This window comes from Dermacentor andersoni, chromosome 4 (genome assembly GCF_023375885.2).
Source record: "Dermacentor andersoni chromosome 4, qqDerAnde1_hic_scaffold, whole genome shotgun sequence".
In the NCBI taxonomy this organism is placed as follows: Eukaryota; Metazoa; Arthropoda; class Arachnida; order Ixodida; family Ixodidae; genus Dermacentor; species Dermacentor andersoni.
The window spans coordinates 124369771-124396028 of NC_092817.1; the positions used below are offsets into that span (position 1 = coordinate 124369771).

The following is a 26258-nucleotide window of genomic DNA, read 5'->3' on the forward strand; positions in this document are numbered from 1 at the left end:
GCAATGTCCATCTGGTCTTTACACTGATGCATCCACTCAGACTTCAGAAGTCTGAGTGAATGCGTCATGAAAAGTTACAAAAGTAGGCATTTTCAATACCCACACTGGGGAAAAAATACAACACCCCCATTACCGCTTGCCGGAAATTATGCAGAAGCCAGAACATTCAGAACCAATGCGGCTCTTTGGCATGATCTCCAAGATTAAGCGGTGCCCGCAGCGTGCCGTAAATCTCGTGCTGAATTTGGGATTTCCGTCACATCGACTACCCACTAGGTGCGTGCATTGTCTGCTTAGTGCTGTTTAAATGCTGCTAATAAAATAATTAGATGATCAGCTGCAGCTTTGTCAAAATTGCTTCGATAGTATCTGCCACTCATTTACAGCCAAAGTGAAATTTTGCTGCAGCTGGCCTTTAAAGTTGCTTTATGCAGACACGTATGGCCTATCGCAAAACAAAAGACCAGTCGACCGTAACTTAATAGGCTCTATACATGAACATACAATAAGCTATCCTAAGCCATCCTCGGGCAATTGTTTTATTTTTATTTTTTTCAATTAGCTGTTCTGCCTAGATGCGTACTGATATACATGTATACTGTATCGCCCAACTGCCACACTCTCAAATGAGAGTAGCAGTATTGTAAATAAATAAATATAGTTAGCTGACAATGCAGCCAAATTAATAGAACACCATGCATGCCATGAAAAAGTTGTGGGTTTGGATCCCCATGGTACTGTGCTGTATGCTATTTCCTGTTTTATTACTTTAATTATTGAAGCACACACACACACAAAAAAAAAAGGAATGCCTCCCAGAAATAAATACACTTAAATTCCTCTATGCATTACTTCGCTCTGGTACAAAAAAGACCAGCTAACTCCACTACACGGGCAGCACACAATAAGAAAAAGAAATTACAACAAGCACAACTGCCGACTTCTTTTCCCTATTGCTTTCCTTTTTTCTGCTGTTTTCTTCCTTGCCTTTATTTAACCACGCAACGCCCATAAGGAAAATATTACTATGTATATCAATTAACCAATGCATGAAAAAAGCAGCAGAACTATATCGGTACTTTTTAATTATGTTAAGTGTGATTTTGCAGTGCCCGCATTAGCAAACAAGCTGAAAGCATATATTAATCAAATAACACTTTCATTGGATGATAGCCATGATTTTCCTACACAGATTGCATTGTGTTGCAAAAAATGAAAATGTGTGGGCATTCTTAGGATTTGCAACATGTTTACTTTCTGCAAAGATGTGGTGCATTATCTGGCACAAGGCACCAGGAAGCACAGATAGCGACTCCTTTTTTTTTTTTTTTTTTCATAATAAACTAACCAAGACATATGATATGGCAAATATCATTGATGCAAGGTGGACTATTATTAACAATAAACTTATCAGCTTCCTTTGCAGTCAGAAATTAAGCTAAGTAAGTTGCATAACATTTAATATGTGTCAGTAGTATGTGCTTCAAAAGGACTTAATAATGTAGTTTTATTGTGAGTGAGAATAAAAATAGCCCCTTTTTTTTTATCCAGTAAGAATGTTTTCTTCTTTTCTCCTTATAGAACACAAAGTCTTTAGGGACGTACATTACTTAAATAAGTAATATTGGTGTCACATTGGGCACTTTCGAACCCGATCAGGCTCTATATTTAAAGTACCCCCATTGGGATTGAAAGTGCCCAACGTGGCAGAATTTTAAAGGTTTATACAGCAAGATTGAAGCTCAGGACATCACATATATAAAGCCACCAGCCCATAAAGAACAACATGAAAGCTAAAAAACAAGCAATAAACCAGGAATGACTGAGATGAACGAGATCTGATGCAGGCTCCGAGGCCACATCTATAGAGGGAAAAGAAGGTCACTCTATTGGAGGAATGGGATCTTGGACAGAAGCCATTTCTTATAGTATACTCAGCCTGAGACTTGCCCTGAGGGAATTAAGACAGAATTTTTTTGTAATAAGCTTCTTTATATACATAAAAGAACGATTAAGTTGAACCTGTACGTGCGTTCTGAGCAATATAATATATATAATATTGATAGACCATTTGGGTTGCTGTAAGTAGCCCTTATCATAAAGGTGCGAAAAATAATGTACTTATGCCCATGTGCGCAACACCGAAATGTAATTACGTCACTCTTGCAAACACATACAATAGCTGACAGGTTTACATAAATTATATGTGAATGAAGTGTGCAGCAAATTGACAAGAATACCGCTTTATACAAAAAGCACCGTAGTAAACACAATTTAAGGATAACGGAAGATGCAGCTTTGGAAGCAGGGGGCGATTGATGACTGAGAGCCTCATGCAATTAAATGGCGGAAGCTGCAGCGCGCGATACACGTACAGCTATAGCCAGGAGCTGAAAGCCAAAAGCGGGACGCCCGACAAATTTGGAAGCACAAGAGCGCCAAAAGGTCACCGGCAAGGTGAATCCTGTCAGTGGTCGCCAAAGAAAACACCTACAGAACTCGATAGCTGTATAAAACGCGCACCGCTTCCCCTCGGATGACAGCTGCAGCGATCGGGGAGTTCAACTCATGCCTCTTAAGAATCCCTGCCCCCTCCTTTTCCTTACGACGAGCTCCTCAAGCTGAAAGCCCAGTGTTTATACATGCAACCGGGGGAAGCGGACGCGGTGCCAAGATTGGGCCATGAGATATTACACTGGCCGCGGCGCGGGCGTCGTCTGCTACTGCGCGGCAGACGATCTGAAACAAAAAACACTCGACAGTCTCGCAAAATAATACAGCCGAGGCCCGAGATAGCAAAACTTGCGCCACTATTGGAAACGAGCTGCATATCGTTATTTTGCCGGCGTGATGGTGCGAATGTGAAGAAGCTCAGAATGGGATGCGAAATGGGATATATATTCAGTGGCGGTAGTTCGGATGCAGTTTTCATCGATTAACTTAAATTAGACCCGCACGAAAAGACTAAGTTGGAGTTAAACATTTCCGCACCCTTGACAAGCTCAGCGAGATGACCGCCGCACGGTTAATCAGTCTAATACATGACCAGATGCAAATGGAAACTATATACGCGCGCGTCAAAGAATTATTCATGACAGCCGATCACTCATGATCAAAGGTATAACGCCACACCTCTTTTACTGGCAAACAGACGATCTGCAAACGGCAAGCTTATCACGTACAGCCATCCAGATATAGAAAGAACGCACTACAATAGGCACATCCGTACAGAACCGCGCTACCGATCGGCGTGTAATGTACGCGTAGACTGTCACGTCGCGCAACATAAAGGACCGCCGAATTAGGCGCGGTAGGTACATCCCGAAAAAAAAAAAATACTAAACCGCGACATACCAGTCCGCCCCGAGTGCACAAACAACACGAGAGAAAGCTTTGCGTTACCTTGCGAGTCACCGCCGCTGGTGAAAACGGCGATCACTTTTCCTTTCTGCGATCCCTGGGCGACTCGGGTCTCGCGGACAGTGTTGCCCAGCTCGGCCCCGGAGGTGAACGCGTCGTGAGACAAGTTTGCGGACATTGCGAGCGCCGTAGCTCCGAGGAGCTTAGGAGATGCGAGTTATGAAAGACGGAGATACAAGCGAGGCGGTAGGCGACAGTACTCTGCACCCAGAAATGCGCTATCCGCTGTCCCTTCGACCTTCACTACTCCACCGCGCAGGCAATGAGGAGAAGATGCCACTGCAGCCGGTGCAACCGCTGCTTTCGGAATCGCCTAGATGATGATGATAATGATAGACTATTTGTTTAGTGTGAATGAAAAGAAATGTTCTTCATTTCAGTCTCTAAATAAACCACTTTTTACACAAGACCATTTTTGATAAACACACAATAATTGTTTTAATAATAACTGTGCGCTTACTTTGTCATTTTTAGGTAAAACACACGCGCGTACGAACACAAAAGCGGACATCTGGCCGCACTTTAAACAAACATTTTCTATATAGTCAACCACAACAAAATGTGCTGCACCCTTCAGGAATTTTAATCGGAAAAGTTCTAAGGTTTATTATTACTCGAACTTCTGCGTGTAACGTTTGTTTACTTGAAAAAATATGAGAACTACATTTTAGGCGGAGGACTACTTTCCGATCAGATTGGTGCTCAATCCTTTCACACTGCGCGTGGTTCTGCTGCAAGCATGAGGTAAGTTGTCTGTACATTTTGCGCACTAAATACTAGTAAAGGTGCTGTTTCATGTCATAGCACACATTCTCAATATCAAAGTTGTGTTCGCCCACAGCCTCTCAGGGCCTCGCTTGGCGAATCTGCGTAAATTAAACACGTTTTGCCGAAAAGCCGGAGGCACATGATGTGGCGCTAGGCTTAGCTCTAAGCCCTAGCACATTTCCCGTGCGCAAATGCGTGCGCGCGTGCTGCCTTACTGAAGCGCACTGAATTCTGGTAAAAAACGTAATTTTGTAACATGCTCTTTATTTTTCTGCAGTACGCTGCGCTTACAGAAGCGGCTGGCCGCCGCCGTCCTCAAGTGCGGCCGCAAGAAAGTCTGGCTGGATCCCAATGAGACGAACGAGATCGCTAACTCAAACTCTCGTGAGTGGTCATCACTGGCGCTGGCGTTGCTGCTTGAAGTGTGTGATTGACGTATGACGTAATTTCAAGAATTGCAAGGAGTTACAAGGACAGCTGTGCGCATAGGAAGTTTTCGCCTGTACTGCTTGCTCCTTTGTATAAACCTGTTGTGACATGTGCGCCGTTTTCTGTGCGAACTGTCTATATCACGCCAGCCAACATTAAAGAAGCCCTGTTGTAAGGAATTGTGTTCTGAAGCAATATGATATGCTATCGTTAGCAGCGGCCATCACAGTTCTTTTTGTAATCAAAACTTGGCACCATGATTACGAATTCGGAGATGTAAAGATAGCGCGCATATTTTTTTTTTTTTGCATGTGCCAATTCCCACTGTGTGTCACGTAAGTGTACCGGGAACCTGTTGTTGCCTAGCACGTCTGTTGACCGTCGAAGCATGAATTACGTTTGTTGAATTGTTCCTCGATGCCATAAACTTAGTTTGACATAGTTTGTCGTTTGCTTATCTGGCAGTATGAACCGTCGTTAATGCCAGCATGAGCCAGTAGGCGTTGCAAGCTCGCTGAGTACCATTAACTTGATGCAGTAGATTCACTGGCCAAATATTGACAACGGGAATGTTTTCGCTGATGCTCAATATCAACAGTCCCCTTCGATGCTATGGAGGCTACAGGCAGTCTGAGCCAGTAGGAATGTAAATGCATGCCCGGGTGTTCTGCTTGAATTGTATACTTCTCATCAGAACCACATTTTTCATGGCAACCGCAGACACATCAATAAAGAAGCGCTAATTGCACTGTTTGTCACTGTTAAATTGTTATGAGTGAGAACCTTGTAGAATATAATCACATTGAGATAATCTGCATGCCGTGGTTTGGACCTGTGAAAGTAATGCTGATGTCATATGCGTAGAGACTGAACAATAATTGTGAAAAATACTTCAGCACATTGAGAATGCAGGACATGGTCAAGCGCATATTAATATTAAAGTGAGCAGGAAGCACTTCCCATATTCCTTGCTGTGATTGGTAGTGTCTGTGTTCACATTGTAGTGCTTGGAAAGCATTCCTAAAATGAATTTTTAATTTGTGTGAGGTTGCATTATTTTAGAAAAAAAGAGGTTCTTGTACTTTTGCCTCCTGTGACGTATAAGAGAGCAGTAGACCTTATTTGACTAATATGCTGGCCTGAGTGGAACAGAAAAGTTTTCACTGCTCTTCTGGCCTTACAGATGTTGTGGCTCAAGAGTTTTACACTAAATGCTCTGGTGATGCTAGGCTTGCAGTGTGGTAGAACCTGGCCGATGCAGCGTTATTACAGCTTGTTATTGGATTTCACAGTTTGGAGGTAATGTAGTGTTTTGAGCGAAGGCTTGCATGTTGCTTCTATGCATGCAGTCAAGTAAAAGATCACTAAAAGCTGCCATAGCTTTATCTTGCACATTGACCGGTAAAGCACGCTTATGGTATTTTCTAGGCACTGTTTTGGAGTTAAATTGTTCCAGAGTTGGCCGTCACTTAGCAGCTGCGTCCTGAGCTGCCGTTATTTGCTTTGACCGACCCTTGCAGGCCAGAATATACGGAAGCTCATTAAGGATGGCTTGATCATCCGCAAGCCTGTGGCGGTGCACTCGCGTGCCCGCGTTCGCAAGAACCAGGAGGCTCGGCGCAAGGGTCGGCACACTGGCCCTGGCAAGAGGAAAGGTACGGCCAATGCCCGTATGCCCCGCAAGGTCATCTGGATCCGCAGGATGCGTGTCCTCAGGCGGCTGCTCAAGAAGTACCGCGAGGCTAAGAAGATCGACAAGCACCTGTGAGTACCATGTACTCCCAAGTGTGGCCCTGTTGGGGGACTCCTCTAGCATGCTGTGGCTAGCGTGTGTGCTGTATCATGTAGTTCTATTCTAACAAGATGGGTAAATTAGTGCAAGTACCCGCCGTGGTTGCTCAGTGGCTATGGTGTTGGGCTGTTGAGCACGAGGTCGCGGGATCGAATCCCGGCTACGGCGGCCGCATTTCGATGGGGGCGGAATGCAAAAACACCGGTGTACTTAGATTTAGGTGCACGTTAAAGAACCCCAGGTGGTCGAAATTTCCGGAGTCCCCCACTACGGCGTGCCTCATAATCAGAAAGTGGTTTTGGCACGTAAAACCCCATAATTAAATCTTTAATTTAAACTAGTGCAAGTGCTTAACCTGAACAGCGTTCTAAAATATGGCCTTTGAGAAAGTGGGTTCATTCTACAGTGAAGTTAGTGCTGAACATCTAAATTTCAAAATTAGCATAAAATCTTGAGCAAGCGCACCTATCTCGGTAAGGCCATAGCCAGGTATGTGCACAGCCAGCCATAGCCTTTGTCAGTCGCCGTTTTGGTCAAACATGCAAAGTGCCGCATGTGAATTGAGCATGAGACACATGGTGTGATAGTGTGTGGGATCTGTTGTACGACGCGTCGAAGCACGACTTGCCGCATATGCCAATTCGGGATACATGGTATGAATGAACGAGCGGCATGTAGCTCCACCCATTACCGGCACCCCTGCATGGACGCTCGGAATACTGCGTAACTTCACAAATACAGTGAAAACAGACCTGTTTGCACAGCCCTCTCATTTTAAACAAAGGATGTCAATATAAACACTAACTACAATGCAAGCAGCGTAGACATGTTTCCGCAAGGCCACATTTGCAGTGCTGGCTCCGTTGACAGTTGCCAATAACAGGAGTCAGCAGGCCTAGCTCGCTGGGCCGTCTGAACGGAGACCTGTGGCACTTGCAACACATCCGTGTGCAGCTAGTAATGAAGCGCCTATGTTGGTCAGCACAACGTGCACACAATTACTTCGCACATAAATTGAAATAGATTTGATTTTATAGACACTGACGGAAGCGAATGAGCAAGCCGGGCGAGCTTGCGATCTCGAGGAGAGCAGTATAGGCCTAGGTCGCTGGCCACTGGATCCACGGCCGACAGCCCTCGAATATTGGTCCACGAAGGAGCAAGGCCCCCCCCCCCCCCCCCTGCAAATCTTGTATTATCATTCGCCACTGGGGGGGGGGGGGGGACTTGCTCAGGATTTTATGGTTGGGACAAAAAGTTCGTGTCTGCAGGTTTTAGAGCTAGCACTTTCTCTGCTTAAATGTTGCTGCATGAAAATTGGTAGTAGCAGCTCGTGTGACCAATGTGTATTTCGAAACATGCTGAATTCAGTCTGTTTCAAAAGACTCAATCCTTAAGACGATTACACATAGAAGGGCTGTTAAACAGCTTTAATGTCACCTGAAAAGGATGTCAATGGCTCGCACAGCCGGAAGATATTTCACCATATAATTTTAGAACCGAAACAGAAAGGTGTATTCACACCTTGGTTGTCTTAGTTCTAGCCTTGGTTATTTCATGTTGCCGATTTCTTGACACTAACTTAAAAATAGTGCCACAAGCTCATTACGGATCAGTGGCTATGGTGCTCTGCTGCTAAGCATGAGGTCACACAGGTTTGGCTCCTGGCCATGGCGGCCACATTTCGGCAAGGTCGGAATGAAAATGCTCGTATGCATAGTAGGATCGCATATCCTCCACGGCTTCACCTGCGTTTGGACGTCATGCGTACGCATCTTGCACTGAGTCTGAACGAAACTACTGCTTGCTGCACATGAGTCCATGGTTGTTACCGACAACCCGTTGTGGTTGCTTAGTGGCTATGGTGTCGGGCTGCTAAGCACGAGGTCAGCGATTGAATCCCAGCCACAGCTGCCGCATTTTGATGGTTGCAAAATAAGAAAACACCCGTGTTCTTAGGTTTAGGTGTACATTAAAGAACCTCAGGTGGTCCAATTCCGAAGTCCCTTACTACGGCATGCCTCTTGTCATGGCGCTCTTTGGCCAAACCTGGCCCTTGCGCCACAAAACACCACACATCATCATCATCATACGGCATGCCTCATAATCAAATCGCGGTTTAGGCATGTAAACCCCTCCTCCCCTCCTTCTTTTTCTTTATTTTTTGTTTTGCTTTGTTACCGACACGATCATAGTGATCGCATACTATTAAATGGCACTCTGCCAATTTGGTGTCATGCATAGCAGTACATGAAAAAATTAGCAGGTGCGATGCAGGCTTTGCTGCTTTGTTTTGAGTGGATGCTAGTGCCACTTTTGTTTCTTTCACATGAAGTAGATAAGACTGGCAAGCCAGCTGATTTGGGGTTCAAATCATAGATTGCACAAGAACTTGTTCACTAGTGCCCACAGCCAAACTAGCAAGTATTGCTTGTTGCCTGCCAAAGTTTGTGGGATATTTTGTTGCTTTTAAATACAGGAAAATTTACTTCTATGAGCGCCAGTGTCATGGTAGCGGCTGTTAAACAATCCAATTTTGTATGTCAGTATGTTTTTACTGAAGCTGTATTTGATCACGCTTACCACCTGTCAAATGCTACGTGATGACTGAAGACCTACCAAGCAGTCTGCACGCACCCAACATTCTTAAGCAGATGCCCCATTTCATTCCTTTAAACACTTTCTGCAATTCCATTAAAAAAAAAACTACAACCAAACTTGCCGCTGCTTTACTATTTGTAGGCTTCGTAATGGTTTTTGTCAACAACATAAAGGGCGCCTTTCGATTCTTCTTGTCTGCACTCGTGGGTACGCAACAAATCGCGAGCGGCAACGATAGTGGCCACGTTTACACTGATACATTAGAAGTGTACCCTATTCGTATGCAGACGCTTGTAACGCAGCTAAGATATTCGCCCATCCTTAGTGGAAGCATGCGTATTACCGTATTTACTCGCATAATGATCGCACTTTTTTGTCAGAAAAATTGATGCAAATTCAGGGGTGCGATCATTACGCGGGTTAAATTTCCCGCGAGAAAAAAAATTTTTTTTTTCGTCCCGCGTTTGCTGCGGGATGCGGGTGCGGGACACCAAAACAAAAATGGCGGCCGGCGGAGCAAGCCGAACGCGCCGAACGCGATCCTTTTTTTTCTTCTCGTGAGTACATTACGTGCATTGAAACAGTTTTTTCCGTATCAGTGATGAATAATATCATTAATATCGGCAAGTTTGCGGCAACAACGTAGCCATGTCCACTTTGAGGGGACAGAGATGGGCGCGTTTAGCTGCCAGTGACATAGAAACACATGGCCGGCATGTTGCAGAAACTGTGGCATCTGTCTTCACTACTATCCGAACACAGCACGTTTCCACTAAGGGTAGGCGAATATCTTAGCTGTGTTACAAGCGTCGGCGTATGAAAAAGGTACACTTTTAACGTATCAGTGTAAACGTGGCTACTATCAGGCATCTACTTAAGAATGTTTGGTGCGTGCAGACGAGTCGTTCGCGTAGCATTCGACAGATGGTAAGCGCAATCATTATTAGCTAGACTTGGCACACGACATATCGCTGCGGCAAGTTCAGGGTGCGATCATTACACGGGAAATAAAAAAAATCGAATTTTGACGACAAAATTTAGGGGTGCGATCATTATGCGAGTAAATACGGTACATGTGTTTCTATGTCCCTGGCAGCTAAGCGCACCAATCTCTGTTTCTCTCAAAGTGGACATGGCCACGTTATTGTCGCAGACCTGCCGATACTAACAATATTATTCATTACTGATACGGAAGAAACTGTTTCAATGTGCGTAATGTACTCACGAGAAGGAAAATAATCGCGTTCGACTTGCTCCGCCGGCCGCCATTTTTGTTTTGGTGTCCCCCACTGACAGCGGCAGCCGCCTGCTTGTCGACCCATTGTCATCCCACAGTAAATGCGGGATGAAAAATTTTTTTCTTTTCGTGGGAAATTTAACCAGCGTAATGACTGCACCCCTGAATTTGCGTCAGTTTTTGACAAAAATGCGATCATTATTCGAGTAAATACGGTATATGGTTGTGTCAAGAAATTTCTTCAGTGCTGGCTGTATACATGGAGCTTGCCACTGGTGCAGGTTGTAGCAAGTAGTAACTGGAACAAAATGGTCGATAAAAATGCCCGTGGTGCTCCCGCTAAGCTGCTTCTGTGTTCACAAGCTCGGAGCGCTCATTGTGGTATCTTGGGCTGCACCTTGTGCAGGTACCACGACCTGTACCTGAAGGCCAAGGGCAACGTGTTCAAGAACAAGCGTGTCCTGATGGAGTACATCCACAAGAAGAAGGCTGAAAAGGCCAGGACCAAACAACTCAAGTGGGTGGCTTTTCTTGCCCTTCATGTATGCACTGCCCCCTGTTGAAGCTGATAGAACACCTGCCGCAGTAGCTCAGTTGCTGCGATGCTGCACTGCCAAGCACAAGGTCATGGGTTCGATCCTGGCCGCGGTGGCCGCATCCCAGTGAGGACTGAATAGAAAAACACCAGTGTACCTTGCATTCGGTGCACGTTGAAGAACCCCAGGTGGTCAAAATTTGAAGTCCGCAACTACGGTGTGCCTCATAATCAGATAGGGGTTTTGGCACGTAAAAGCACGGAACATTATTATGTTTAACCTTGTGCAGCAGGTGGCCAGCAGAAAGCAGGGTTCAGGCTTAGTCATGCATGTCTGCGAAACTTGAAGAGTGAGAAGAATGAAGGGAACTGAGAAGCTCAATTTTTCGTTTACAGCTGTAGGAAGCATTGAAAAGTTAGCTTCGTTTTTCTTTTTTTCTTTTTAAGTTTGTAATATTGATTATGGATGACAGTGAGACTTGTCCTAAGCCATGTATTAATAAAGGAAAATGAAAGTGGGAGAGAAACAACTTGCCATCGGTGTGGGAGTTGGAACTCACCACCTTTATATATGTATTTAAATTTTTATTTAGAAAGACCTCACAGGCCTATGGAGAGGCATAGGGTGAGGGGGCATATGGTACAATCTATCACAAAATACAATTGGTAAAAAGATATTGATGCTTACAAGGATTCAAATATTGGCTCAAAATGAGGTAATCTTGCATGTTACAGAAACCAGACAGATGTGAAAAAGAGAGGAAAAAAAAGCTAAGCATTGAATAAAAAGAGCAGTAACAGCAAGATGCATTGCATAAAGACAGTTACTTTGCGTTGGGACGTTGTACATTTCGTAATGTTTAAAAAAAAGTATGTAATACTGTTAAAAGTGAGCCACGATTGATCTTAGTGTGCATCATAACTTAGCCTGGGGATTGTTAGCTAGCCTGGCTTAGATTCCTAAGGCTAGATTATAGATATATTTGTGAAAGCCCACTAAAGTGGATGGAGGAAGAGCCATCATTAGCTCAATTCTTAAACACTGCTAAGTCTCATGCAGAGGATGTTGGTTCAGCTTCCGCTGGTGTTCTTACACTTTCAGTTCCCTTGAAAGCAATTTAGCCCTCATTCATAACTTAGATTTTAGTCAATGAGACAGCTCATATCGTGTTTGCTTTCCATGACTTTAATTTTTATTTCATATTGTATATTCAAAGCGTGCCACTTGTTTATCCAAGCACTGAAAAAGTTTTGCAAATGCTGCTGATGGCTGTCCTGTGTAAAAGTGTGTAGTGGATGCAACAAGGGTACAAGTGTTATGAGAACAGAAATGAGGGGCTTAATAGCGCTGGTAGACTGAGAATTTAGATGTATTTTGCTACATCTTCTGGTAAACTGCCACAGAAACTTGTGCTTCCAGTTTATTCACAAGAAAACAAGCAAATTTTTGCATGCAAGCATAATATAAACACTATGAAGTCTGACTGCTGTGCAAATGCAAACAAATCGATGGTTTAGCCTGAAGTGTACCTGCTACAGGGCTGGCTCATTACACATAAAAATGAGAATGGGTATGATGAATATGCATGTTCCCCTTCAAGTAATGTCTTAGCTTTGATAAAGTGACATTTGGTTCATATTCTCATTGTCAAGACAGTCTACTGACTACTGTAATCTAACCGCATCCCTTCTTTTTTTTTTTTTTAACACTTGAGAGATTGCTGTGAATGGTCCCTTACTGTTGTGCTGCAGCTTTTGCCCGGTATTCTGTGCTTATATGTGTGTGCCTTATCTTTGTGCAGCGACCAAGCGGAGGCCAGGAGGCAGAAGGTTCGCGAGGCCCGCAACCGCCGTGCCGAGAGGATACAGCAGAAGAGGGCAGAGATGCTGCTTTCCCTCCAGAAAGAAGAGGCTGCAGCCGTCAAAAAGTGAAACTGCCGCACTGGTGTGGAGGAGAAATAAAAAATGTGGACTGTTCATACTGTACACCACACTGCGATTTGGGTCTTCCCTGTTTTCAGCCAATGGCCTGTGCTTTGCACACTTGTGCTTCATGCAGATAAGTGTTGCAGTGCTGTTCATTCAGGTAATTTTTGTATGTGCAGCCAACTAGTAGCTCAAACTGCTTGGTTCATGTGATGTCACCACGCTTTAGAATGGTTTGGGGAATAGCTATGTGTAAGCTAGGTCTTGGAGACAGTGTGCTCTCTAGTTGCTGTCAAGATTCTAATGTGCACTGCTACCTGGGAAATTCGGTCTTATTTTTGCTTGAAAACATGAAACTTGCGTCTACAGAGAATTCATCGAGGCTTCATGTAGGAAACGTAAGCATTCTTAGCATTGCTGCGCTATGTGATAGAAGCAGGTTGTTCATGTAGCTGATCACGTGTGGGAAAAGATGGATTGCTTCATGTAATCCAAGAGCCACGAGGCGTTAAAGGGACACTAAAGGTTTCCAGAAAGTTAAGTTAAAGTGATAAAGCAATGCTCTATAACGTTTAAGGCGTCAATATTATCGCGAACAGAGCTTTAGTAACCGAGAAATTGAGGTAAATACATGACACGATTTGAGACCCCCAAGCGACATTCCGGTACTAGCCCGATGACGAAAGCACTCCTCATAATTTATGTCGCTAGTACTCAAAAACTCGTATTAAAAAGATCATTTCATTAGATTATAAGACGGAAGAAAATGCTACTTGCCTACTTCTATTCGATTCTAAGAAAAAACATTTTCACGTTACCCTTGAGTAGTACGGGTGACCGAAAGGTTTCGTTTTCGCTCGACTCTGCGCGCGCTTTGGAGTTTCAGTTGTTTCTTTATCGCGTCGTGCTGCGGTGATCCTGCTGGCTCACGAAACTTGCATTTGGAACAAGCAGCGAGAATGCCACGTCCATGTGATGTCGTGGGATGCGCGAACGGTCCGCGGAACATGGCCAAGGGCAGTTGCAGCGGCGAATCCAACGTTACTTATCACTGTGTGCCAACGAGTGAACCTCTCCGTTCGAAATGGTTAAGTGCCGTACCTCTGCCACAGCGCGCTGGCAAAGAGCCGAAAAATCACATAGTGTGCTCGCTGCACTTTCGTCCAGAGGATTACGAGTTGAACGCCGACTTAGTGAAGTCGCGTGGAGTGCCTTTCAAAGCAGGCCGCCGGCGTAGTAGTACGCAACGACGCCGGCAGCGCGAGCCCTCAGCAGCAGGTCACATTCATCAGTGCTTAAATCGCGAGCCAACGACCCCAGCATCGCGAGCCAATGTGTCGTTGTCAGGGTCGTCCATTGCAACGAGCGTCTAAGTTGGCGTCATAAAATAAAGAGCAAGCTTATCGTCGCGCGCTTTCCCTTCCGCTAGCCACCATAGTTCCGCTTTCGCGCTGCTGTCGGCTCTGTCTTGGCTCTGTTTCTGGCCGCGCGTTTTCGTTTTGCGCAGAAAAGCGGTAGCGCCGTCTGCGGGAGCCGTTTTACTCACCGACGGCGCAACGTCACTATGAGACCATGACGTCAATACTCCTCGATCGGGGGCGGGTGATTTGAACTGCGCTAGAGCTACGCGGACGCTCAGAACGCATTTTCTCTTAAAACAAGTCTCTTCTTCGCACGAAACAAGCGTTTCGAGGTTTCCGGGATGGTATTTCAACAATCCACGTTGACTTAATATTAACCTTTAGTGTCCCTTTAAGAATCTCTTGGTTTCCTACATAATCTCATACTCTTGCATATGGGGGAGCTGTACGCAAGTTCTTTAGATGTCCATAGCATTGTGCTCGTGTTTCATTGAGCGCTCGGGTGGCCAGTGGTATGCTGAAATATATTTGCACTCAGTGTTACAGACACTATTTGTGTGGGTTAAACCTATTGTGTAGAAGTAGGGCAAAATAATTATATCAAAATTCCATGATCATCTTGACAGACGATCATGGAAAGCTAGCAGCTAGAAAAGAGTTCGTAGGAAAGTTTTATGAAAGAACTGCCAGCGTGGAAGCAGAGCAATACGTAGGTGAATAGCTGTTCAATCGCAGCGGCTGCCTGGTTTGCTCTAAAGAGATGCCCGTCCTCCGTCGAGTTTGCTCTAAATTTATAGGGGCCGCATGACGTCACAGGTCAGTAACACGCAGGCGTGGTTCGCTGCAAGCTTGGGCCGATAGCGGCGGCATATGCTCTAATCCGGGAAGCAGAGCAATACGTAGGTATTGCTACCTGGGAAATTCGGTCTTATTTTTGCTTGAAAACATGAAACTTGCGTCTACAGAGAATTCATCGAGGCTTCATGTAGGAAACGTAAGCATTCTTAGCATTGCTGCGCTATGTGATAGAAGCAGGTTGTTCATGTAGCTGATCACGTGTGGGAAAAGATGGATTGCTTCATGTAATCCAAGAGCCACGAGGCGTTAAAGGGACACTGCCAGCGGACACTGCCAACTTTCACGTCCTTCTCACTTTTCAGCTTTGCCTCCTCCTTGTAGAATTTTTCGAGGGATCAAATATATTAAACATTATTAATAACTGCGTTGCCATTGCCAAAGATGCTGCAAACGAATTCTTGAATGCTGCGCACTGTCAAGACAAGTAAAATATTGATACACGCGTGTGGTATATGTTTGTTTGAACGAGTCGCGTGGGCGCCATCGCTCCAAAAAAGAAGAGGAAGAACGAACCGGGCTCGCGCTGTGAATCTAAGCGGTCAGCGCTCCAACCGTTGTTGTAAATATAACTTGTAAATAGTTGCTCGTCTTACTGACTCGTCCTTTGCGTAACAATATGTATTTTTTCACAAAAGAATATACTCGTATGTCTAAAAAATTGTGCCCGAAATAACTGATATCAATGCTTCTATGTTTTCTGTATATTTAATAAGGAAAGCAAATATCACACGAACTTTAGAACTATATCAGTTTGAAACCAGCAAGCATGTGAAAAATATAAAGGACATGAAATGGCAAGTTGAGGACAAATATTTCATTAAAACTTTGTTAGCCTCCCTGCCTTTCTGTCATTTGAATCTCTCTCTCTCTGTCATTGAAGAACCTTGTTTACATTTTTCTGCCAGAGAAAAATCTCAGACGCTGTCCTTTGTTAGAATGTATTGCGCAATGGCAGCTGTCACCGGTCGTGTATATTAATTTCACCGAAATTATAGTCGCAGCTGGGGGCACATATAAAAATCCGGAGTTCTGCAAAATATACAAGGGCGAGTCAAATGAAAGTGAGCCAATGCGAATATATGACAAACAGGGTACTTTATTTAAAAGTAGTCTCCATGAGCATTTAGACATTTGTCCCTCTGACTAACGAGTCTCGTGATTCCCTTCTCATGAAACTGTTGGGTTGCTGCTTCAAAAATTCTGTAGCTGACTATTTCACGTCATCGTCCGACGAGAATCTGGTTCCCTTGAGGTGTTTTCTGAAATGCTCCAAAATGTGGAAGTCGCAACGCGACAGGTCTGGCTGTATGGCGGATGTTGCAGCGTTTCCCACTTGAAGTTTGCCAGTTAACCACATCAGCGACGTGGGGAAGGGCATTGTCGTAGAGCAAGATGACCCCATTCCTCAATTTTCCACGTCGTTTGTTCTTGATTGCGACACACAACGGATCCGACGTTTCGCAATATTGTAAACGATTGATACTCTCTCCAGGTTTAGCAAATTCGATTGATGATGGCCCCTGACGATCGAAAAAAGATGTCAACAGCGCCTTACCGGCAGAAGTGACGGCCTTTGCTTTACTTGGGGGTGGTGTATTCAAATGTCTCCACTGTACGATTAGCCGTCATGTTTCAGGATCGTAGTAGCGGCACCATGATTCGATCCCGGTCACAATTACAGACAAAAAGTCGTCACCCTCATTGTGATGCCGGATTATATGAGTCAAGGCAGCGCCGAACCTCTTCCTCTTCTGGCGGTAGTTCAATGTGTTGGGCATTCATTGCGCACACAAGAGCCGATAACCGAGATATCCATGAATTATGGTGTGACCCGAACCGTGACTGATGTTCACATGCCCTGCCAATTCATCGATGCTTATCCTCCGTTCTTATCTAACCAGCCTTTAGAATTGCGTTGGGGGTGATTGCACGGTGGCTTTGGCCCGGTCTTGGATCGTCTTTGTAACTTTCACGTCCTTCTTTGAACCGTTTGCTCCAACACTTCACAGTGGCCAATGATGCAATGCTCACCGTACACGGCAGTCATACGGCGACTAATTACTTTTTGGGAACCATCTTCATCTGTCAAAAACCTCACGACACCAGGCTGTTCAACTTTTGGAGTGTCCATTATGTCTCACAACCATGTTCACCCAGGAAAGTCGTGGGTTGCGTCTGTGAATGCAGTGCTCCAACTCTATAGCGCACTGTTCCTGGGTCTCCTACGCGACAGCTTACCTGTACTAGGTGGGACCGGTAAGACCAACCTCCGAGCCCTCCAGTCTGTACAAGCTCAAGCTCTGCGAGTTTGTCTAGGCCCTCCCAGGTGTGCATCAACGGTAGCAACAATAGCCGTCGCGCATGACCAGCCCATCAATACGTATATTCATGTCGACTCCTTAAGGATGCACATCAGGCACTTCGCCTGACTTCCATCGCATCATCTCATCTCACTTCCTGCCGCTCGACCTCGTTCAGCGTTTAGTAGAATTATTGCCGCCAACCATGGGCATTTACCGTCAAACTTCACACCTGCAGCACGACCATCTTTACCGCTGTGGTGCCTGCATCCACTCCAGGTTGGTTAGCGGCGCGAGCGCTAACCAACCGCACCCCGGCGACAGACCGTCCGACGTGGTTCGGAACCAAGGACCGCATGACGGATTACAATGAAATCACGAAGGCCTACCGCCTGGCTCGCAGGACTCTCCCACCCCCGCACCCGAGACTGGGTCGAGCGGAGGCGGTAGTACTGAGACAGCTCCAGACCGGATCGCTACCGAGCCCGAAACTGATGAATCGCATGTACCCCGAGACATATCCGACAGATATGTGCAGAGTCTGCCGGAGGGAGACCGCAGACTACACGCACATCTTGTGGGACTGCATCAAATATCCAGAAGACGCTAAATCAAGAACGCTCCCACCGCGGCTCGAGGCAGCCGCGAAGAACTACGACCGAGACGATCAGCTCTGGGCCGTCCAGCAGGTCCTCGAGGCGCTCGAAAGGCACGGACCCAGCGAGCCGGCAACGGCGAGCGGAGACCCGCGCCGAATAACGGCGACTTTGAGGATGACGTAGGCCCTCGTCGGGGCGCGCGAGCGCCCAACTGCATGCATAAAGTTGGCTCCAATCCAATCCAATGTCATTCCCGGCATCAAAAAGAAAACGGAGATGCCATATTTCGCCCTTAAACAAGCCGTGCTTTCATTTCTACATGACAAACGCAACGAACGCACCCACGTTTACACGGACGGTTCTGCCTCCTCTAAATGTTCAGCTGGAGCAGTGGTACTTCCCGCTCAATCTGTCACCATCAACTTCAAGACGTCTCACGTTACATCATCGACGGCTGCAGAACTCGCAGCTATCTGGACTGCCCTGGAGTTTATTGGTCCCAAATCACCACATTCATGGTCCATCTTTTGTGATTCAAAGACAGCTCTCCAGTGTCTGCTGTCCCCTTTCAACCAGGGACCCAATGTGCAATTAGTCGCAGACATCCGACTACTCCACCATTGCGCAATCGAAAAGGGATACAACATCATCTACCAGTGGATACCAAGTAACTGCGCAATTTCGGGAATTAGTGCGGATGACGCTGCTCCGTCGGCCCATGGTGGTGCCCAGATTACACCCATACCGCTGTCAAGAACAGATACAGCCACAAGTCTTCGCTCCCTCGCATGCGAGCTTACGCAAATTCTGTGGAACACCAGTGAATTCACGAACGCACGTCTTCACAGATTGGATCCAAGTTTGCAACTCCGTCTTCCACCAGGGTTGCCATGGGCGGAAGCAACACATCTGTGCCGCCTATGGCACGGCGTGGAATTCACGAACTTCTATTCCTTCCGCACTGGAATGGCCGACCGCCCTGCTTGCGCCACCTGCGGCTGCGAAGAGACGATCGCGCACCTCCTCTGTGACTGTCCATGTTACAATGTGCCAAGAAAAGTGGTTGTGACCGCGTTCGAAAAACTGGACAATCGCCCCTTCACAGAAGAGAAAGGTGGCCCGCTTCGACGCCGCTATTTTCCCTTGCGCACAGAAAATTGGGCCACCATTGTCGGCTCACCATCGTCGGCTAAGCGTAAGCGCCTACCCCCCCCCCCCCCCCCCTGGCGCTTTCTCTCGCACATACAGCATGCGGCGCGCGGTCACGATCTTACCGCCCCTGGACTTTATACGAAACATGAGGGCGACGGTGACGGCAGGAATGCGCCTGGAGTTTCCATATAACTGCTATCGCAATAATATAATAAGAGTATACGGCAAATGAAGCGTCCCGTGGCCCATTGCTTTCCGCTGAAGAAGTAATAAAATCGAACTTTCACCATGCGACAATTCGCTGTGCCGCAACAATGTCTTTCTTTTTCTTTTGTTGGACGGGGGGCGCCGAGAATGAAATAACGCAAAGGAAAGCATGTTAGCTACAATCGAATGCCTACTTTGGGCACCTAGTGTGGCTACCGACGGAATATCGAAGAAAACGTTAGACACTTAGTCCAAAGAGAAACATACGCACACTGCTCGGTATTCTACACCGGCGATACAAAATTATCCGGAGAGGTTGCGCTCAAGTGAACGCGTTGCAATCCGTCGAGTCCCCGTAGTGATGGCGGCGAACGATCATGCATTGTATTTTTTTCTCGTCTGCTAGCCAGAAAGCGTCTAAAACTCTGCCAGGTGAAAATCCACTCGGCCAGAGAAAAACTAACACGCATCGAAGCGCGCCACGCGGTGCTCGATGCAGCACGAGAAAAACGCATGCGCTCTGGCTGGTTCGGCAGCCCGCGGGTAGCGAGAACAAAAAAAAAAAAAAAAAAAAAAAAAAGAAGAGGCATAATGTGCCCTCGCGAATAGAAGCCCAAGTAGAAAAATATATAAGAACGTAGTTACCTTTGGTGGCTTCAGTGTCTTGACATGGATGCTTTGGCGCAGGTGAAAAAAAAAAGTTGATATTTGTTTCTGTGACATATGACTGCACGAATAAACCACCACAACGCTTCGTCTCATCGGACCTCGCTGCGTGCTTTGTGAACTTCTCTGATGGTGCGTTGATTTGGCTTGTCTCTTTGTATGGTCCGTTGTACGACATTAGAAAAGTCAATGCACCTTTGGCGTCAAATGTTTATAACAACATTAAACCCACATAGTTTCGGAATTGAAAATCTAAAGCACTACTTTGGAAATGTCAACGCATTGTTCGCATCAAAAGTTTGAGAACGTTATACCCATAAAGTTCCACAATTGAAATCCAAGCGCTCCCTCAATCCCGCGGCCTTCGTAAGATGCCGCGACGAGCCCGCTCCGAGCGCCTTTGAAACTTTATGCTCAGATGGAGCTCCTTGGGGTGGGGGGGGGGGGGGGCGTTACGATATCTGATTCCCGGTGCATGGGCGTTGCCGCGAAATCCAGCGCAATTTGGCAAAGTTCGCGTTAAAGTGTCTTTTCGAGCGTAAAAAGGACATTCTAGAGAAAATCAAGCATGATTTCCGGCGCCGGGGGTTCTTTTTGGTAGGCAGCGCATGACAGCATGACAAAATTTCGGGGGGAGGCTGAAGCCCCATAAGCACCCCTCCCCCCCCCCCGCTCTCCCTTGGCTACGCCCCTGCCACTTATAGTACAAACGCCGTTTGGACAATGCGTAATGAGACCCGAAAGCGCTTGCATTTCCACTGTAGCTCTAGCTGGCCGAAGATTCATGTCTTCCGCCTAGTCACCGTCCACGATATCCGCAAGAATAGAAGTTTGCTGAGCCGCACAGAGTCGTCGTGCACATCAATTGCAAACACGGAGGCAGCCGAGGCAAGTAATGGGCGCGTCCCCATTTCATCAAACATGGCGGCGCTGACGAGATCACCGGGAAAAGGGCCTTTAGTGCGCGTGCGCGCAACGCTGCCTACAGCGGAAGTACAGTGAACTAGAAGGCTTTACCTTGCCATACATATTCAGTGTTTTTACAGCGAAGCTGTATACCTCTACCGTCCAAGGAAATGTTCGTGTCGTAAGCAAAAAACTCCCCATACGTGGGCCGCTCCCGAAGATAGAGCAATACCGGGCCGACCCGCGGCGGAGGTGAAGCAGGCGTTAAGCACTCCTCATGCGTGGACCGATACCGAAGCTAGTGCAATGTCGGGTCGACCCGCGGCGGAGGTGAAGCAGGCTTAGCTTTAGCTCGGGTGCTCCTATCTAAATACATGTAAAAGGAGAATTCGTTTTTCTCGGCAACCACAGCACCAAATTTGACGGGGTTTGCTGCATTTAAAAGAAAAACTTAAAATCTAGTGACTGTTGGTTTCGAATTTTCGATTTAGGTCGTCAATTCTTTATTAAAAATTTGCAAAAATCGCAAATTTTCAGAAAACGAAACTATCAAGTTTACAACTCTGTAACTCAGCAAGAATAGGTGATATCGCAATTCTGTGAATTGTACCTAATAGCACATCTAAAGCGGACAAATTTGACATCTTATACATGAATCGCAAATAATTTATTAATGTGTAATTACAACTTTTGCAGAACCCTCGTAAACTACGTAACAAACTCACGTAAGATGTAAAATGACATATGAAATTTGTCCGCTTTGAATGATCTAATGGATGCCGTTTACAGAACCGCGATATCTGTTCTTGATGCAGAGCTATTAGTTTGTAAACTTCGTGCTTCTATTTGCTTAAGAGGAAGCTTTAGCTCGGGCCCAACTCCGACGCGGCCTATTCAAATACACGTAAAACGCAAAAACGTTTTTCTGAGATAACCCCTGGACCGATTTTAATGAAATTTGTTGCTTTTGAGAGATAAAGTTAAATTCTAGTGACTGTTTGAAGCGGAATTTTGATTTAGGGCTTGCATTTTGTTAAAGAGATTTACAAAATTTCGGAAGTTTAAAAAAAATAGAAGCACGAAGTTTACAAACTAATAGCTCTGCATCAAGAACAGATATCGCGGTTCTGTAAACGGCATCCATTAGATCATTCAAAGCGGACAAATTTCATATGTCATTTTACATCTTACGTGAGTTTGTTACGTAGTTTACGAGGGTTCTGCAAAAGTTGTAATTACATATTAATAAATTATTTGCGATTCATGTATAAGATGTCAAATTTGTCCGCTTTAGATGTGCTATTAGGTACAATTCACAGAATTGCGATATCACCTATTCTTGCTGAGTTACAGAGTTGTAAACTTGATAGTTTCGTTTTCTGAAAATTTGCGATTTTTGCAAATTTTTAATAAAGAATTGACGACCTAAATCGAAAATTCGAAACCAACAGTCACTAGATTTTAAGTTTTTCTTTTAAATGCAGCAAACCCCGTCAAATTTGGTGCACTGGTTGCCGAGAAAAACGAATTCTCCTTTTACATGTATTTAGATAGGAGCACCCGAGCTAAAGCTTCCTCTTAAGCACTCCCCATACGTGGGCCGATCCCGAAGATTGTGCAATGCCTAGCCGACCCGCGGCGGAGGTGCAGTTCGCCATTAAGGGGCCCACATACACAGCTTCGCTGGTCGTCCTTCTTCACAGAGGGGAACAGATTTTTTATACAGCGAGTAATACGGAGCATTCTTTGATCAAAAAGAGATTTGTATCACCGGCTCAATCCACACGTGTCCATGATCATCGTCATCTTTTTATGTCCACTGCAGGACGAAGGCCTCTCCCAACGATTTCTTCCCTTGTCTTGCGTTAGCCGATTCCAACTTGCGCTTGCAAATTCCCTAATTTCATCGCCTCACCTTATTCTCTGCCGTCCTCGACTGCACTTCCCTTCCCTTGGCACACATTTTGTAACTCTAATGGTCCACAAATTATCTGGCGTACGCATTACACGTGAGCCACACATGTACGCAGCAACGCGTGTACGAGATAATTAGTGGCTTCAGGCATAACGAGGAACAAAAAGCTATATTCTACTACAGTATAGTTTACTACTACTTCAATCTAAGTATAGTTTGCTATGTACTTCGATCACCACTGCTGACGGTATAGGCTATACGTCGAACACCCCGCCAACCATGGCGGTGTCTTTATTGAAGTGGTCGAGTGTATGAGTACTCCACTCTGAAGCGAGCTTGAATGAAATTGGATAAATAGAGGGATCAATATAGAGGCGCAGTTATATTTCTGTGTGTTTGTTCTTCTTTCTTACCACTACTGGACAGAATAGGGGGAAAGAAAATGCAACAGATCCTACGAGTTGGACTCTCGTATTATATACAGCAAATACAGCGAAGCTTTCTGTGAGTGCTCAGAGAGCGAAAAATGAGCTTGCGTTTATAGGAATGTCTGCACAAAGTGACACGGAAGGCTTTATTCAGGCATTGTGGAGAGGCTAACGCAATTCCGCCCCCGCGGATGCGCCAAGGCGACTGCCTGCAAGGAACTCAGCGGTGGTGATGTCGCGCGCGTCCTCCGTTGTGATTGGTTGGCCTGTTCGGCTATAGAGAACTGCCACGCAGCACCTATGGTCACGAAAGCCCGGCGAGTTTCGAAAAAGAAAAGCTTCTCTTTTAAAATCGCGTCCCCAAATTTTGAAGGGGTCTCACAGCGACGTATGATATGCGCCAACATGCCTTGCTATCAAAGTTGTGTACTCCAGCGTAATCTCAAGTCATATCTTCAATGAGCCTCCACAGTCACTCACGGCGGTTCGAGAGCAGTCCCGCTTTTCAAGGTAGCTTCAAACTTGCCGCTTCGAAGACTGGGAACCCGTGTTCCTGGTGCACAAACGTATTAGTGCTGCACCACTGGTCTTTCATAAAATTACGATTATCCCCACAGGAGGTTTACGGACGGTCTGTGGAGTGTACCGAAATGGGATGAAACGCTCGCCGCTATGCATTTCATTCCGATGTCGCTTGGTGTGATGGTTCTCGTCACGCATATTTCAAACCGAATTCTTTCTATTATGTCATCGGAAAACATTTCGCCTGCAATGCCTTAATGGGGAACACTTTGTGAATGTAGAAGGAACTGGCTTGAAATGCGTATAACGGGGAGATAATATGAATGGTCGTCGGAATAAAACACAGAAGAACGTTATAAATGAAACAAAAAAGAAATCCAACTCCGGTTGTTATTCAAGAATGCGTTTATCATGCTTTAGGGAGGTGGTTATCTGTGGCACTACGTGATATGGCTGGGGCTCCCTTTACCACCGTGCCTTAGTTGTACGCGGGAGCCAAGCGGTACTTCGAGAGCCACTTCCTCAAGGGCCAGTTCGAAACTCGGAGCAGCGTCTGCAACCGCCTCTGGTGGCCAGAGCGCAGCGTCTCAAACAGCAGCGCTTGCGCCTTCGTACAGAGGCGCGGCGACTTTGCGACAGCATGTCAATACGTTAGCTGTCAGGAGGGAAGAATGCGAGAACGCTTTCCTTACCAGAGGTACCAGAGGTACAAGTGGTACCACCGGTGCCACCGCACGATGGTACAGAATCACCGTGTGATTTTTTTTGCGACGCTTTATACTGCACAATCTCCGGGATCGGCCTACGAAAACGGTTAGACCATCAGGAGAAATCGAGGGTAGTATCCCAAAGAATGCTAAGCGCATGAGAAAGACTTCGTGAGCACTTTCATAACGAAAAGGTCGTCCAAACTACCAAAATCATTAGAAACAAGGAATCTACTCGCAGTGCAGAGGCGAGTAGATTCCTGTAAGGGAGCTATACCTATGCGGGTATAATTCTTTACCTAGCGGTACTTTTAGTGGCCTGCGTAATATGGCAAAAGCTGCTGAACGTGCCGTTTCGTTGCTGCGTCTCTCTCTCTTTTTTTTTTCGATACTGACTTACAACAGACGTTTGCTAAAACTGTTTTACCGCCAAAATAGTCTCGTTGCGCTTTGTGTTATTATCCTTTACCAACTGAATACTTGGTGCAGAAGCTAAGAAAGAAATGGGTAGTACCTCCATTTATAACTGCATCAAATAAATAAATCGATCGATCGAGCGGCATTCCGGAGCTTCTGTGTTTCAGCGCACGGCTCTCTTACTCGGGCAGAATCCGTCGCCTGGCGATAGCTACAAATTAACACCTATTCCCACTTCGACTTCGCGGTCTCTGATTGTCACGCCGTGCACCCAACTATTTACACGTACAGGTGCCTCTATATGCACGGAATACGCTTCACTTTACCACACCGCTTGGGAGTGCCCCTGCACACCGACCTTTTCCTCTATACCACACCTTATGTGCAAAGACAATACGAAGCCACACTGTACAGCTCTAACCTGCGTAACCAGCAACAGCTGCTGTGGCGGTCGCGAAAGGCAGCCTGCGCTACTGGGATCCTGGACCGCTGACCCCACAATTGCTGCGCGTCGGCTGGACAACGTCCGGACGACGGCATCCTATAGTCAAATACGAATAAAGTTTTATTCTCTCTCTCTCTCTCTCTCTCTCTCTCTATGAGTGCTGTAATGCATTCGTTCGTAAATGAAATATTTCCTGAATGGTATCATATTACCGATGTCACTCACGTAAAACACTCGTGGTTCTCACTCTATAATCGATCATCCGGCTCCTCGCGAGTTTCGTGGCGATGAAGCCTCCCTCCTCTGCTTCCCAGAGACCATAAACTTTGGCAAGCGTCTTTAAATTTGCGAGCTCTTACTGCCAAGCGAGGGAGGCTTTTGCCACGTTAGTTGATGAGGCTTTTGCCCGGTCTAGGTAGAGAGAGAGAGAGAAAAGGCAGGTAAATGCAAACTGTGAATTCGAGATCTAAACAACCTGTCGCCTCTTCATCGCATAGCCGTGAATTTATTGAAGCTTCTGTACTTATCTTGTGCGTTTCTACATTCGTCCCATCTTATGGCGTATGATTAAACTATGATGACTTATCGTGACGGCCTTCCGGACATCACGCTGCAGGAACGCAGTCAAGGTGAAAAAGGTCTCGAATCCTTTTTTTCTCTATAGGACTGCCAATGAAGATATCAGCGGGACGTCAGAATTAATACTGTCACGTGACATACAAACCGCGTGTCTCACCATGACGTACGGTTGTGCGAGTTGGATTTTCATTTTAAGCTATCAGAGCAACGAAACGGAGAGGAGGAGGAAGATAAGGGCGAGAAGTTCTGTTTATTAATATAACGTGCACAATCTGTGTGTTAATTGGTCATGGGAATGGATCGCATACGGGCAATACATAAATAACGAGACAGTGTAGATAGACACTCACGAACAAGCCGCCCCAGTCCTGACGTGTACAATGAGTGTAACGTGACATTAATACGAACTCAATCAACCTCAACTCAAGTAAACAATGCTGGTATTACGGCATCTGATCAAGATATTGAGTCAACCATGTATTGACGAA

The 26258-nt window shown here is 45.9% G+C and overlaps 2 protein-coding genes across 6 annotated transcripts in view; one reads left to right on the forward strand and one right to left on the reverse strand.

Moving 5' to 3' along the window:
• Pfk (ATP-dependent 6-phosphofructokinase) overlaps nucleotides 1-3724 on the reverse strand; it is a 141033-nt gene extending 137309 nt beyond the window's left edge. For 3 of the 5 annotated variants that reach the window (XR_007600803.3, XM_050184687.3, XM_050184688.3), the window contains exon 1: nucleotides 3403-3723. Coding sequence is in view for 4 of the 5 variants with exons in the window: in XM_050184687.3 (XP_050040644.2) it covers nucleotides 3403-3538 (136 nt within the window). In the remaining variant the exon portion in view is untranslated. Of the gene's footprint in view, nucleotides 1-3402 lie in introns of all 5 variants that reach the window. The other 2 variants (XM_050184684.3, XM_050184686.3) reach the window with 2 other exon arrangements.
• A 334-nt stretch (nucleotides 3725-4058) lies between these two features.
• RpL19 (ribosomal protein L19) lies at nucleotides 4059-12768 on the forward strand. Its single transcript, XM_050184720.3, has 5 exons — nucleotides 4059-4164; nucleotides 4466-4572; nucleotides 6138-6381; nucleotides 10654-10764; nucleotides 12585-12768. Exons 1-5 carry the CDS (start codon nucleotides 4160-4162, stop codon nucleotides 12712-12714), a joined length of 597 nt encoding a protein of 198 aa, XP_050040677.1. The 5' UTR covers nucleotides 4059-4159; the 3' UTR covers nucleotides 12715-12768.
• The last annotated feature ends 13490 nt before the right edge of the window (nucleotides 12769-26258 follow it).

What these genes read in the sequence shown, in the direction of transcription:
- RpL19 (XM_050184720.3), top strand. An exon ending in GATCGCTAACTCAAACTCTC is followed by an intron (nt 4,573 to 6,137) that starts GTGAGTGGTCAT and finishes CGACCCTTGCAG; the next exon opens with GCCAGAATATACGGAAGCTC. An exon ending in GCCAGGACCAAACAACTCAA is followed by an intron (nt 10,765 to 12,584) that starts GTGGGTGGCTTT and finishes ATCTTTGTGCAG; the next exon opens with CGACCAAGCGGAGGCCAGGA.